General features: G+C 36.1%; 1 protein-coding gene across 1 annotated transcript; it reads left to right on the forward strand.

Moving 5' to 3' along the window:
• The first annotated feature begins 152 nt into the window (after positions 1-152).
• LOC113236758 (zinc finger protein 578-like) lies at positions 153-10959 on the forward strand. Its single transcript, XM_026472926.1, has 8 exons — positions 153-642; positions 3102-3212; positions 3303-4373; positions 4455-4628; positions 4963-5183; positions 5818-5903; positions 9572-9739; positions 10720-10959. The coding sequence occupies exons 2-8, from the start codon at positions 3102-3104 to the stop codon at positions 10926-10928; spliced, it is 2040 nt and encodes a 679-aa protein (XP_026328711.1). The 5' UTR covers positions 153-642; the 3' UTR covers positions 10929-10959.
• Positions 10960-14777: the final 3818 nt, after the last annotated feature.

The following is a 14777-nucleotide window of genomic DNA, read 5'->3' on the forward strand; positions in this document are numbered from 1 at the left end:
TTTATATGAGGTCATTAACACTGCATGGTTTCTCACGAATTACTAGTTTATAATTAGAGATTGTGAGATTTTGAAGGCTTTATAGACCATATACACTTTAAGTGTAGAGCATAGATTTAATTTTAATATACGAACTTACGCGCGTGCGTGCTTTGCAGTTTACGAAAAAAATTGTACTTAAAAAAATAATTTTAGTAACATTTTGTGCTATACTTATTAGGTATTTCGCACCATACATATTATGTAGGTCTCGAACTACAGATAGTTAACGGTCTCGTACGTTCTAAAGTTTTAAATATTTTAAAGTATTTGAGTAAGTACTTAGAGTATAATAAAGTGAATTAAACTGAATATGGAGCTGTAAGTACCAGCTAGTAATTGGGGGTCACAATGGTATAAAGTGAGCAGTTAAAGTAAACAAGTCTCCATTTGCGGGCGTTACCGTCGCCAGCAGGTCAATCGGCGACCTGCGGAGGATGCGCCCCGGTCGTCCAGACGCATGGTCTGCGGATCCGCGCAACAGTCTTGTTCCGGCGGCACTACGCGATGTTACCCGCGCTTTTTCATTTGACCAAAATTTTCTCGTATTGTAGTGAATTGGTTTAATTTGTTTAAAGAATTGTTTTTCAAAACTTTAGAAATGTAAGTACTTACCTATTTATTTATGTTAAAATAATTAAGTTAAAATATTATTTTATAGTATACGCATATGAATGTAACTGAATTGAAATTTATAGTTTTAACGTGCGTGCGTGTACTTTTTGGTTTAATAAATAATTTTGGGAAACTTAGAACTCGAATCACATTTTGTGTTGTAATTATTATTTCTAGCTATAAATGTTTAGAGTAAATGAGTAAGTAGTTTGTTTTGTAATTAGGTATTTGAATTTCGGAACTGTGTCATTGCCACCCCCCCACTGCTGCCATAAATAGGTAGCACTTTTTATTTACCATTTAAAAAAATAGTGCCTTATACCACTAACCTATTACGAAGGGAGATACGCATTTATCAAGTGATGCCTTATCAAAATTTGAGATTTACAACTTCATTTCAATTGGGAACGTATCTATTAAACTTATCACAAAATAATCGTTATATATAGGAAATGCAACAAACCAACGTTTCGGGCCCTTTACAGGTCCCATGGTCATCCCGTGCAACAATCGCGAAAACCTAAGAACTCGAATCGTTATATGGTCAATAAAATTAATAAACTTTACTTTTGAGTTTGTCTTAAAAAACATGTCAATCTCTGCTTTGATGAAACCCTTGCCAAGCTGTGGGACCACAGACAAGATAAGGTACGTTATCTGGTCTGTGGGTAGGTATATGGTGTGAAAAAGTCCAGTTAACGTAATACAAATCAATTCCCATAATGCTATATGAACAGAGTAAAGCATGTGTAACTTTCATACATACATGTCGTCAATTTGAATATATTATAAAAGCTTGTTTCTGGTGCTGCAAAATATAGCATGTATAGTTGTAGTTTAATAATTAAATACGATCACCTTAACGACAGTATTAGTTACTTTAAAACACAGGATGTTTAGCATGTTAGTAACTGTGACAGTTAAGATATTTGGTTAAATGGATGGTTTTCACGCGCAATGTATAATATAGGTACTTCCTATCCATTTGAATTGATTGGGATTTGACAGTAATTGATAACTTATGAAAACTAGACTTTTATCAACTTAATACTTTTGTTTAGTTCATTATATCAAGTTATTTTATGAATCTTAATTCGAAATGGGTACCTAATAATAATGTGCCACAGAAGCACACCAATTATCTGGTCTCCTATTAGGGATCTCCCTGTGTTGTGAGGACCAGAGCAATGAAATTCACTACCCAAAACAGAATCAAATGGGAAAAAGTAAATTTCCCAAAATTTGGGAAATTTACTTTTATAAATATATAATATATATATATATATATATATATATATATATATAAATTAGCAGGAATCGCACCTGGACTTCATTATCCAGCGCCTACAGTGCATGCAAATCGTTAGGCCACTGAGGTTATGAAAATGACCAGCGTTTAGTTAGAGATCTAAGTAGGTACACGTAAATCCCATTGCGTAAGTTAAAACCTAACATATATAATTATGTTATTTAACGTATGAATGGAATGAACACACCGATTATCTAAATGAAGTATACAATATTATAAAAAAATTCGATAGTGATTGGTAAAAGAAAATTAAGCATGTCTGATTTGACTGTGTGTGTAGAATGTAACCACAAAGGTTAGCAAATTAATTAACTTCGGTTATCAGTACTCGTCGTGTATTGTACGTATAATACATACCTTCTACTCCTCAATATTGAAGATGGTGTAAAAAATTGCTAATATTCTTTGTTTCAAAGTTAATTGCTCGTAACTTTCTATTATTCGTATTTTTATTCATAAAATAACTATTGTACCTGAATGTATGAATGAAATCTCAACATTAGTCAAGGGTGTTAAGGTTTTCGTGGCGTGTTTTCGAGCGCCTTAGTAATATAACAAGTAGGACTTTAAAAAGACTCCAAAATGTAGGTACTCAAAAGGTGTTTTATCTCCGTATAGGTTGGTTGATTCTAATTTTCCCCTTGTTTGATCAAATCTATTTGTTCTATACTTTCTCGAGTGGTGCTACTTTAAAAAACGTTGACCTGGTCGAAATGTGTTTAGTTAATTTTGCCGTAGTGCCATGTGGAACTGTTGGCTCAGCTACATGCTACAGCATACAACTCCGGGCACTGGGCAGAGGCTTCGTCTATTTGCACTATTGCCGAAGCAATATTAAAAGTGTGCCACACACATTACTTGTTTGCACACGTTCGAATTTTACTCTGGACATCTCTTGTACTAGGTCGACATGAAGGCCATTTAAATGACTAGAAAATAATGAAAAGGCTCACAAAATCTAGATAGCATTTTAACTAACTTATTATAAAAGATATAACAGTATATAGGTATCTCGGCGAATTCAAAACAATTTAGTTTTTGTAAAAGTGTTTTTGTTGTAGGTAATATGTGCTCAAGAAGTGAAACTAGACGTCCAATCGTATTATTCTATAAAAGCGACTATTGAATATATTTATAGATGTGCGAATGGCTGGCGAGTCGCGAGTGGTGCGATGTGCAGTTGCAATGCAATGGTCGTTCATTCAGCGCACACCGAGCCGTTCTTGCCAGCGTCAGCGCGTTCCTTAGGGTAACCTACCTTCACCTTTACAGCTTTATTCAACCACAGCGCTCTCACAATTTATGGTTCCATTTCTAATTAGCGACAATTTCCTTTCAGCAAATACTTCTCGCGTGTCCGCACGAAGAAACACCAACGTTTATAGTCTTGCCCGACTTTGATCTCGACGCCATGTCATCTGTACTATATTACATTTACAATGGAGAAGTTATAATTCACAACAATAAGTTGGAGACATTTTTAGAGATTATTCGTACTATGCAAATATTTATTGATGAAAAGTATTTGCCTAAAGCGTTTAGTGTAGGGAACGTAGAAACTAAATATACGGCAGGCAATAATAAATTCAAAGTAAAAAACAATGAAATATTTTCATTGGGAAATTGTGACGATAAAAACTATATCAATATCAAGAAAGGAAGTGAAATATGGGACTTGTTGCAACCGTGCTCATATAACAATACAGTTCAGCGAGATAAGCAAGTGAGACGTCACGGGCTTACTTGTTTAGATGATCTGCAACCACAGTGCAGAGACCGACAAAGGAGTAGTTTCTTACGTGATTTATGTATCGAGACATATCCTCGGAACGGTAATGTTAACGGTCGGACGGCAGGCGTGCTAGCCATATCAAACGAGCGCTATCGTGAACCGACATCAGTGCTCTTGACGAATGCAAATGACAAAAATCTCAGAGTTGATAATGCTCCAGACATCTCTAAGGAATCGACAGATGTGCCTTTTTGGTACTCTGGTACGAAAAATCTGAAAGAAACCTTTGGTGCCCAAAACTTTAACAATTACGAATCTATTAATTTGAAAAATTTTAGCGCAATGCATATTTATCCAAAGTTACGTTTACATGGTCTTACTAATTCAAGCAACATATTAACGAATTGTCTTTCTTTACCATCACAAATGATTCCTTTCGGATTAACAGAAAATAATTGCAATAAGTTTAGAGAATATCCCGGTAAGAAATTACCTGAAGGGCACAAGGCTCTACTTAAAAGAGATTTTAAAGTAAGTGGCAGTAGTAACAAAACGGCAAAGAATGCAATTTTAAATCAAGTCCTAGGAAGTCCATGGAGTCCACGCTTACCTGTTAATTATAGACCAATACACAGGAAAGAGGAGGAAGCTAAAGTTTCAACGTCAACTAAGAAAATCGTGAGTACACATAGTTGAATCAACGATCAAGCAATAAAGTGTATATCGCTCACTAATCAAATACATTTTATTATTGGACAGGAACACAAAATGGATACATTGAATGACAGCAATAATAATGTTAAAACACCACAGAGCATCGATGTCAGAGAAAGGGTACCCGCGAACGGCGACGCTATCGAACAATCCAATACATTACACGTTAACGCCTGCAACGTAGGTGGCAGTGAATTTCAATGCACTGTATGCAATCAGGTAAGCTGACACTGCTCTCGGGAGTGGATATCAAAATTCAACCGTTACCAAAGTGGAATGCAAAATTAAAATTTGCTGCAAATTTAGATAATCATTTGTAGAGTCGAGTTAAAAGCAACTTCTAAGTAAAGAAAACATTTATATTCATATAGTCAGCTGCTTGGCGTTTGGAGTTGAAACTAAACTTATATTTATTGATTTGTTGAATTGTTGTGTATATAGTTACAATGTGACTTGTAGGTACTTGTGCTACGTGCATAGCAACCAGCGTTTATCTGGAATCTTTAAATATTTTATACACATGGCTTCTAGAGAATCTATTTTCGTGTTCAAGGTATTCACCAGTAATGAGACTTTAGCAAGTCATATGAAGCGCCATGTCTCCACCTCAAGGTACAGCTGCAGCGAGTGTGGCAAGAGTTTCTCGCAGCTTCGCAACTTCAAGTACCATATGTCGATTCACAGAGGGACACGGGAATTCGCTGCTACTTGCACTGTTTGTGGCAAATACTTCAACGATCGCGGGTACCTTAGCAGCCATATGAAGATCCATAGGTGAATAAAATATAATATGTACATTTGGACGGATTTTTTAAAAATTTTGTGTATTAAATTTAAATAAATTTGAAATTAACCATGACAAATTCGGTGAAGGAAATCATCCCATTCAGAACTGGATCCACGCGGTAACTACAGCCCAAGTCCTCTTATTGTGAGAGGAGGCAAGTGTCCAGCAGCGGGACTATGTATAGGTTAATTATTAATATTTATATAATGCCTATACAAAAAAAATAGAAATTCGGTTTTCGGAAAAATTAAGCTTTTGTAGATGACCATCTGCGTAACCTATCACAAAGTCGGATTTTTTTTGTCCGAATTAACGTCTGTTCGAATTTTCATTACACCGAAAACCGAATTATAACGAAACAGTTGTTATTTCAGAATATGTTGAATGTTTATCGCAAAGACACGATTAGGTTCGGTTAGATTAGGTTAAGTTAGGTTTAAAAGAAAAAAAAAATTTTTCTCTCAAAATTACTTTCGAGGTTATGAAATTTCGACTAAACGTTATTTCTGGCAAATGTCATTTCGGACTACTGATAGGTAACCGACTATCTGCCGTTGTACATAAATACTTTAATGTATAATTCTGTATTCTTGTCTGAAGAAAATGTTATTATTGTTTCAGAAATCGAAAAGAGTACAAGTGTTCACAGTGTCCGAAGTCGTTCAACCAGCGGGTGGCGTACAACATGCATGTTAGGATTCACACAGGTACCTACTACACTTACTTGAAACACTCCCACGCCAACAATTACCGATTTGCCAGCATTTGTCTACGGCCGTGCTAAGTTCGATCTCCGTGGAAACGTGTCGATTTCACGCCTCACCCCATTCGCACAGTAGAATGTACACTATTTTATTACGTGTAAAATTTACGATTGTACGTTACGTTTTCTTATTGATCTGTTGTGTCATCAAGTCAATGTAATTATAAAATGTTACAACGTTTTGTGAATCTATAAACATCGCGGTTGAAATTGTGAATATATGAATAGCTAATCAGAAATAAATAATTTTTGTCGACCTCGATTGCTCGGTGGTTTGCACTGTGGGCGCTGGATGAGGAGGTCCCAGGTTCGAGTCCCGAAAGGACCTGTAATAACTTTTCCCAATTGGTTCTGGGAAGTGCCCCAGAGTGATTACGTTGCTTTGGTAATCTTGGTACAGGGAATTCCATAATTTCCCAAAGAGCAGGAAATTATTCCACATTCACTCAGCTCTACTTAGTAGCACTTCTAGTAGCAGTAGAGCTATTTGTGGAAGAGTTCGTCCAGGGAAATACTGCCATCTTACGTATTTCTGCCGCCAAACTGTAATGTGAGCATTATCGTATTCCGGTTTTGAATTGTAAGGGTGCTGGTGAAATTATATTCATACGGGACTTGCCTACTTATGACTCACGGTGATGGGCGCAGTGGCAGTGCGCCCTTAGATCTTTGCGATGTAAAACTCTAAGTGGCACTGCCACTGCCATGGACAAGCGTGTCGCTTACCACCAGGCGTACGATTTGTTCGTCCTGTCACTTAGTATCATAAAAAAACTCACAAGATAAATAAATGTAGGCCATACATATATTTCTCCCAGACCGGAAATCGAACCCGGGGTCTCTGCGTGGCAGTGCAGCATGGTAACAGTTCGGCCATGGAAGCAGTTAATTGTATGAATACTGCACTAGGTTCTTCACTTTTGGATTCCACTTTCCATTTAACATCAGATGAAATCATCTGCCTGAGACGTATAAAAAAAATAAAAATTGTTGTGGATGTTTTATTATTATTATGAACAGGAAAATCTATCTATAAGGAGCTATAAGTGTGTGCATTAAAAAAACGAATTCCCGATTTATATTTTATAATAGTATATACATCAATATAGTTGTCTACGATGTCAAAATTAAAAAAGCATTCTACAATTAGTACAAAATTAGTGAATTAGCTGTTTTAGTGGGCACCATGTTACTAATAGCTAGTTCACTGGTAGGGAAAAACCTTAGAAAAGTTTTAAATGCTACAGAAACTGTTATCCAGAGAGTTCGCTGAACGTTCTCTTCACGCACGGCTGGATTTGATTTTTATTACATTTCAAATAAGTAATAGGCTCCGACAGCCCAATGGAGATGGCAGAAAGGTGATTGGACGTGCAATAGGTGGCAAAATTGCGTGCTAACGGTCGTACAAAAATAAGTTCTCTTTTAGTGCTCGAAGAAAACTTTGACAATGACCATAATTTTACACAAGCAACACCAGTATTTTTTTGGAATTGTAGAGTACACAGTGACACACAACGCCCTTTTATATTTATTTCTATGTTACTGGCTGCGGCGAAAAAGTTCCGTTCTAAAAAAAGCTGGCCATATTGCCAGGTTTCAAACTAGTGAATTGCTTGTACTATTCATAGTGAACTCATACCAGAATAACAGAACCCACCCTGTGGCATTTCCCACTGAGAATACTCAGGCCAGAACCAATGTAGAAAAGTTCGTTTCCCAAATTAGTCCTACCGGGAATCGAACCTGGGATCTTCGCAGCGCCCACAATGTTAACCGCAAGGGTACCGAAACCGGTCCAGCAACACTGGTCGTTGTGGCGCTTTTTGGGGGAGGCCTATGTCCAGCAGTGGACGTCTTTCGATTGAAATAATGATGAACATGGGCAAGCGCCACTGAAGAGTGTCTAGTTTTATAATGGTCATATTTTAGGTATGAAGTTCTAAGTGCCCAGTGATTGCGAACAATATCGTTATTCATATTGGACCGAGACATCTATCATATCATATCACTCTGTTGTCGAAGATATTATATTATTATAGTGTATATCGATACCTCCAATGAACACTACGTCAACTTTATTTTTTGGTAATTTTCTGTTATTTTTGTAAACAGCCATATTTATTTATTAATATTATGCTCCCAGAATTTTGTGAAATAAAAATAGAAAAACGATAAAAAATAAAAAAATAAAATTAAACAAAAAACAAAAAAAATTTTTTTTGAAAAAAGCTGTTGTAGCCTAATGGTTTGACCTACTGTCTCTCAAGCAGAGGTTCGTGGGTTCGAATCCGGGCTCGCACCTCATCGAAAACATCGTGATGAAACCTGCACGTTGGAGAAGGTTCACAACACTCGGAAAACGTGTGAAGTCCCCTACCCGCATTGGGCCAGCGTCGCGGACTACGGCTTAAACCCTCGTCTGAAAGGAGACCCGTGCCCAGCAGTGGGACGTATAAAGGGTTGATGATGTTGTGAAAAAAAAGTATAAACAAATAAAATCAAAATAAAAACAGAACATAAGAACCAAGTTGGCGTAATGTTCAGTAGAGGTATCGATATACTCTATTAGTACTTAATGTAGTGTAAAAAAAGATATTCTTTGGTTGCACCCCTTCTGCATATCCCAAATGTCCATACTAAGATTGCCTGGCAGAAATTGCTACATAGCAATAAAATAGCAAGTCAATATTGCACATTGCAATAAGGCTGCCTGTTGCACATTGACTTGCTATTTTTAACCGACTGTAAAAAAGGACGAGGTTATCAATTCGACTGTATGTTTTTTTTGTATGTTTGTTACGCGATAACTCCGGTATTTGTGAACCGATTTTCATGATTCTTTTTTGTTTGAAGAAAATCATCCACCTCTGAGGGTGGCTGATTACGCATGAACATTCATTTTTATAAATAACCTATATTTTACTTAAGCAGCAATTATTTTAATGGTTGGTTTTGCTATTCCCCAATTCAAGGCGTTTTTCTCTCTCAATATACTTTGAGTAGTGAGAACCGATTTTTATTATCCTGTGTCAAGTCCTGTATAGTGGCGAACTAGGGGATATTTCAATAAAAGTTGGCAAATAGATGTAATTCCACGTACTTTCGAGGTCGGTTTTTTAGTACTCTGTACTGAGATTATTATACTTAAGTTACTGGTTTGTGTTGTCACTGTAATGTGCAATAACAGTAGATTGTGCAACAAGTGCATAAAACGCGTGATTTTACCCGAGACGAGTATATCCTTAAGTCGAGGGTAAAATGGGTTCTATGAACGAGTTATATACACTCTGCTTTTCACTTCGATTGCGAAGAAATTAAACAGCAATATTACAAATAAACGATTATTTAATTAAAATTGAATGTAAAATTACAACAATTTAATGTGATGGTTTTTTTTAAGCACTAGATAGAGCATAAAATCCTATTTTATGCAACCTACACCCAGCATAAATACGAACTTTAAGAGCATGAGAAGTGAAAAGCAGAGTGTATATAACTCGTTCATAGAACCCATTTTACCCTCGACTTAAGGATATACTCGTCTCGGTCTCGATATTTCACTCATTCATTAATTTGTTCATATACTTGTTTGACAATGTTTTATTGTAGGGGTGAAGCCTCACGTGTGCGGCGAGTGCGGAAAGGCGTTCTCACGCAAGATGCTACTGAAGCAGCACCAGCGCACCCACTCGGGCGAACGCCCTTACGCCTGTCCGCATTGCGACAAACGTTTTGCTGACAGATCTAACATGACTCTGCATCTGCGGTTGCACACTGGTCAGTACTACAGAGTACACATAGAAACTTCACGCCTTTCTTTTCCATTTACCTCTATGTTACTGGCTGCCGCGAATAAGTTACGATTTAAAAAAGATGTACATTATAAATTAAACTAATTGTAGTGTGCATAGATAGTAGGGTGTTAGTTGTTGAGATATCTGAATTTCGTCTACATTTAAAAAATAAAAAATTAACATCCAGAGCATTTATTTCAAACTATAGTTTATTTACGTACGTTTCCTTCAATAAAAAGGTATAGAATTCTTTAAGTAGGTAAATTCTGAATAATGGTACTTACCTCCGCTCGAATTGAAATTTCTTCCGTACTGTAAAAAAATAATTGCTATATATGTGAAGTGCCTATTGAATACAGCGGTTTTCTTGTATAATTTAGAGGTAAGTTTGTTTTTTATCGTGAAAATTTTTAGGAATCGTGTTTTTACACCGTATAGGCACTAATCAGTGTATATCTTCAATTTTACCATAATATTTTTTTTTCCAAAGTGATTGCTTCAACACTTTCACTGTTATACGGAATCAACCAAAGCCATTTGAGGTAGTATAGACTCTTAAGTAGTTTAGTATTACTTATTTGATATATTTTAAGCAGACGGTTATCTTCTTTTATTACTTTCATATTATTAACTTCGTTGTTATTATAATTACTTTTGTATATGCTGTAGGTATATACCTACAGCATATTAGAATTTAGATTTAGATTATTAGAATTTTAAAACCTTAACGAGAATTATTGCTCAGCTAGACTGGTGCGCTTTCCTAAACAATACTTTTTGATATTGATTGTAATCTATATTATGATGTTTTACTACCATAATATTAATTTATTTTTTCGTGAAATTACTTAATTATTGAAAATTTGGAAGTGGTATTTTCGGGTAGTTTAATTCGAAAAATGCACTAACATTTTTTTCAAATCGTAGCTAATTAACATTAAATTTCTTATCTGTCTTTTCTAGGTGTAAAACCGTTTTCCTGCGCTCTGTGCTCTAAGTCCTTCACTAAGAAGCATCATCTCAAGTCGCATCTGAACTTCCACACTGGCGCGAAACCCTACTCTTGTCCGCGCTGTAAGCTCGCTTTCACTCAGTCATCAAATATGAGGACTCATCTGAAGAAGTGTACCGCTCCAGAACCAATTAACAACGGGCCTCTTCCTAGCAGTTAATACTTACATACGTTATTTATTTAATTCGTCGTTTATTGTGAATTCATACAACTAGTGGTGCAACGGAAGTAATATACATTTTGTGTCGATAAGAGTAAAGTGTAGTGGGTTTTTTATTCTTCTTATCATATCGATGGAATACACTATAATGCTAGCTATCGTGCTGGAAGGATTTGCCAATTTGTGTAAGGTACTAGCAAGTACTCTACTGTTATATTTTGTATTCATGGGTTATAAGTTTATTAGTATTAAACAGATATATTAGAAATTGATTTGTTTTTAAAATATTATTATCATTGAGAGATTTCTAGATTTTGAAAGATTAGACACTGTTTCATGTAGCGTTTAAAAGACGAATATCCTAAGTATTCACACAGCAATGGCCTCTCAACGTGTTCTCAAACACGTCTGTGATGGATTCACGCTTTGTTGCACTTTTATATTGGCATAGAAGACGCCAACGGCTTTGCCGCCGGAAGAACAGACGGTATTGGGTTCACCCAATGTATCAAGAAGCAGCGTGTACAAGCACATTTGAAAAATTATAAGAAAATCTGAGAAATTATGGAAAAAAACGGGCCTTTGTTCCACTAAAGAAATCAATAAATTATTGTGCACGATTCGGCGGTTATTTTGTATTAATAAAATTATGCGTGGCCTCCTTCCAAAATATACTTCAATACTAGACGCCACCGCCGCTTGTTCGGTAAAAAACATATGACTAGAGGTGGGCGTTTAAAGGAAAAGCACTTAAAAAGTCTGCTTTTTAAAATAAGCGCATAAGCACGCTTTTAATTTTAAGCGTAAGCGTTGGTCACTGGACAGTTCTATAGATACTCAACACTTTCATTTTTTACAACGTGCTTAAGTTTCAAGTAGCGCCATCTATGTTTCCTAAACAAATTAATTCAACATAACATTGCAAGCTTTTATAAACTTATAGTCTATGCACTTAAACATTTTTCTAAACGACTTTTTAAGCGTCAAACTAAAAAGTGTTTAAATGAAAAGCGTTTTAACAAGTACGCTTTTTAAACGTACGTTTTAACGTTAAAAAAATAAGAAATAAATAAATAAGAAATAAATTTCAACGGTTAAACAACAACAAAGGTTAAACAACTTATGTTTTTGAACGCTTTTAAACGCCAATGAACAAAATGTTAATATAAAAATGTTATTTCATAAATAAAAATATATCAAGTTTTTTACAAAAAACCTTACTTATCTTAAAACCTTTAGTAGTCTACTCTTGCGTTTCGCTATCAACACAACGTTGCAAACTTTAAAAAAAAAAAAAAGTTTATGCGCTTAAACGTTTTCTAAACGATTTTGTTGGCTTCAAACTAAAACGCGTTTAAGTGAAAAAGCGTTTATACTGAAAAAGCACGCTTTTTTAAAAAAGCATACAGTTTAAACGTTTAAAAAAATAAGCAGTTTAACCCATCTCTACATATGACTTCACGCCGTGTAAAAGAGGTGCATAATACTATGCGCCACTGCACACCTAATACGTTAATGTTCGTACGATTTGCTTGGGATAATAACGCCACATCTGCAAAATGACTACTGTTCAATAGAAAAGTTTTAAGATTGTATTAACGAAATTAGTCGGTAACATTTTAACGTTTCAAACTGCCTCTGTGGCCGAACGTTCCTGGGTTCGATTCCCGGGCCGGGAGAAATATTAGTATAGCTTACATTTATTACTTTCGTGAGTTTGGGTGTAATTTGTGGTTGTCTATGTGTGTGTCCATGGCACCCGCGATACACGGTTTCCCTAGTGCGGGGCTATGAGTGCGTGCGGTATTTTGTTTATTTATTGTTGCTCAGGAAAGTAATGTACGTCGTGCGGGGAGGCTTTCGTGCACCTCAAGTTTTTTTTATTGATATTGTGATTAATGAATATACTACGTACAAGTATTGTTAATTTAAAAGGTCTGTGTACTCGGTTCATGTATAGTTTCTTAAATATTTGTAATTGTAGACAGATGTAGAATTTATATTGTAGAGATTTATGTTGTTCCATTTTATTTATTATAGTTTGCCACTTCTTTTTGTCTAGTGACTAATAATGTAGAATCTTTTGTATGAACTAAATTATATACACATAAATAAACACTATATTATTTGCAAATACTTCATTTTCCAATTGAGTCCTAAAAGTTTCGTGCACTTTGCGCCTATCATCTTCAACCATTCCTACATAATCAATGCGCTCGCGTGGTCAAAATTCAAAATAAAACCATTATGTTATTTTTATACCAAGTGACCCCCCGTTCACACGGCACTGTATTGCGCGTTTTTTTGCAGTATAAATAGAACCTTATATATAGAACCGAAATTATACATAGAACCGTTCACACGGTGTTTGCACACGCGCACAGCTATACGTTTATCGAATAGACAACGGACTTGTCAAGCAAATCTTATGAAATTTAACGTATTCGGTGTGTATTAATGCATAGTATTAATGCATCTCTTTCACACGGCGCGAAGTCACACGTTTTTTACCGAATAAGCGGCGACGGCGTCTAGTACTGAAGTATCTTTTGGAAGGAGGGCTTGCATAATTTTTTAATACAAAATTACCGGCGAATCGTGGACAACGATTTATTGATGTTTTTACTGGGTCAAGGGCCCGTCTTTGTTCATCATTTCTCAAATTTTCGTACAATTTTTCAAATGTGTCTGTAAATACCTTCTGTTCTTTCGGCGGCAAAGCCGTTGGCGTCTTCTATGCCAATATAAAAGTGCAACAAAGCGTGAATCCATCACAGACATGTTCTCGTGGCGATTACTGTGTGAACGTTGCGTCTATCGCATGAAAATATATCGTGTGAGCACCCCGCCGTCTATCTGTTTATAATCGTGCAGGACAATGCCGTGTGAACGAAGGCTGACGGGACGAATAAATCGTGCGCTCGGTGTTAAGCGACACGCCGATCCATAGCAGCTGCAGTACCACTGAGAACTTTAAATCGCAAAGGTCTGAGAGACACTGCCACTGCTCTTGTTACCCTGTGACATAAGTTGACAAGTCTCATGTGACTGTAATTTCACCAGCACCCTTAACCCATCATAACCGAAACACAGTAACTATCACGTTACTGCTTAGCGGCAGAAATAGGTATATGGTGGCCGTACTGTCCTGAACGAACTTTTTTATAATGAGGTCTATTCTACCGTTACCTGTTGCGCGCATACAATTACCCGTCAAAACAGCAAATATAATTCTCAACATTACTGACTTGTGGCAGAAATAGGTAAGGTGGCAGCACTTCCCTGGATAAACTTCACAATACTTCTTTCATAAGGAGTTCTTCTACATTTGTTCCTCCTACATTTGAACATCGCTTCTTCTCACACTTTGAAGACCTGCATCTTGTATCAATTTCTTAGCAAAATGTCTATTAGAACGATTAAACACTCTACAACAAAAAGGCGATTCTAAAGGTTGTTTTGACTCCCTCAATTCATTTCATTCGATTTTTTTTATCACGTTATACTTTTCTTATTCTAGAAAAAAAAGTTAGCTCGCAATTCATCCTTTGTCTGTAAGTTAATCGTAATTTTGTGTTCGACAACGTCGTTATTATTTCATCCGCATAAATATAAATAAAGAAATGCTGATTTCTACGGAACATATTGACGTACTTAATTTCTCCACCGTGAGCGTACGGTAGAGAAATTAAGGACGTTGTTCATGGAAACTATACGCTATCAACGCTACCACAGATCCCACAAGCGAACTCCAATCCTATGAACTTTTTGAGAAATTATATAAGAAACGCCTTATAAGAAACGTCGATCAATTTCGCTCCTTCGGAGGCGACAACTGCTCTAACAGAG

This window comes from Hyposmocoma kahamanoa, unplaced genomic scaffold, assembly GCF_003589595.1.
Source record: "Hyposmocoma kahamanoa isolate Upper Pololo Valley unplaced genomic scaffold, ASM358959v1 92, whole genome shotgun sequence".
Lineage (NCBI taxonomy): Eukaryota > Metazoa > Arthropoda > Insecta > Lepidoptera > Cosmopterigidae > Hyposmocoma > Hyposmocoma kahamanoa.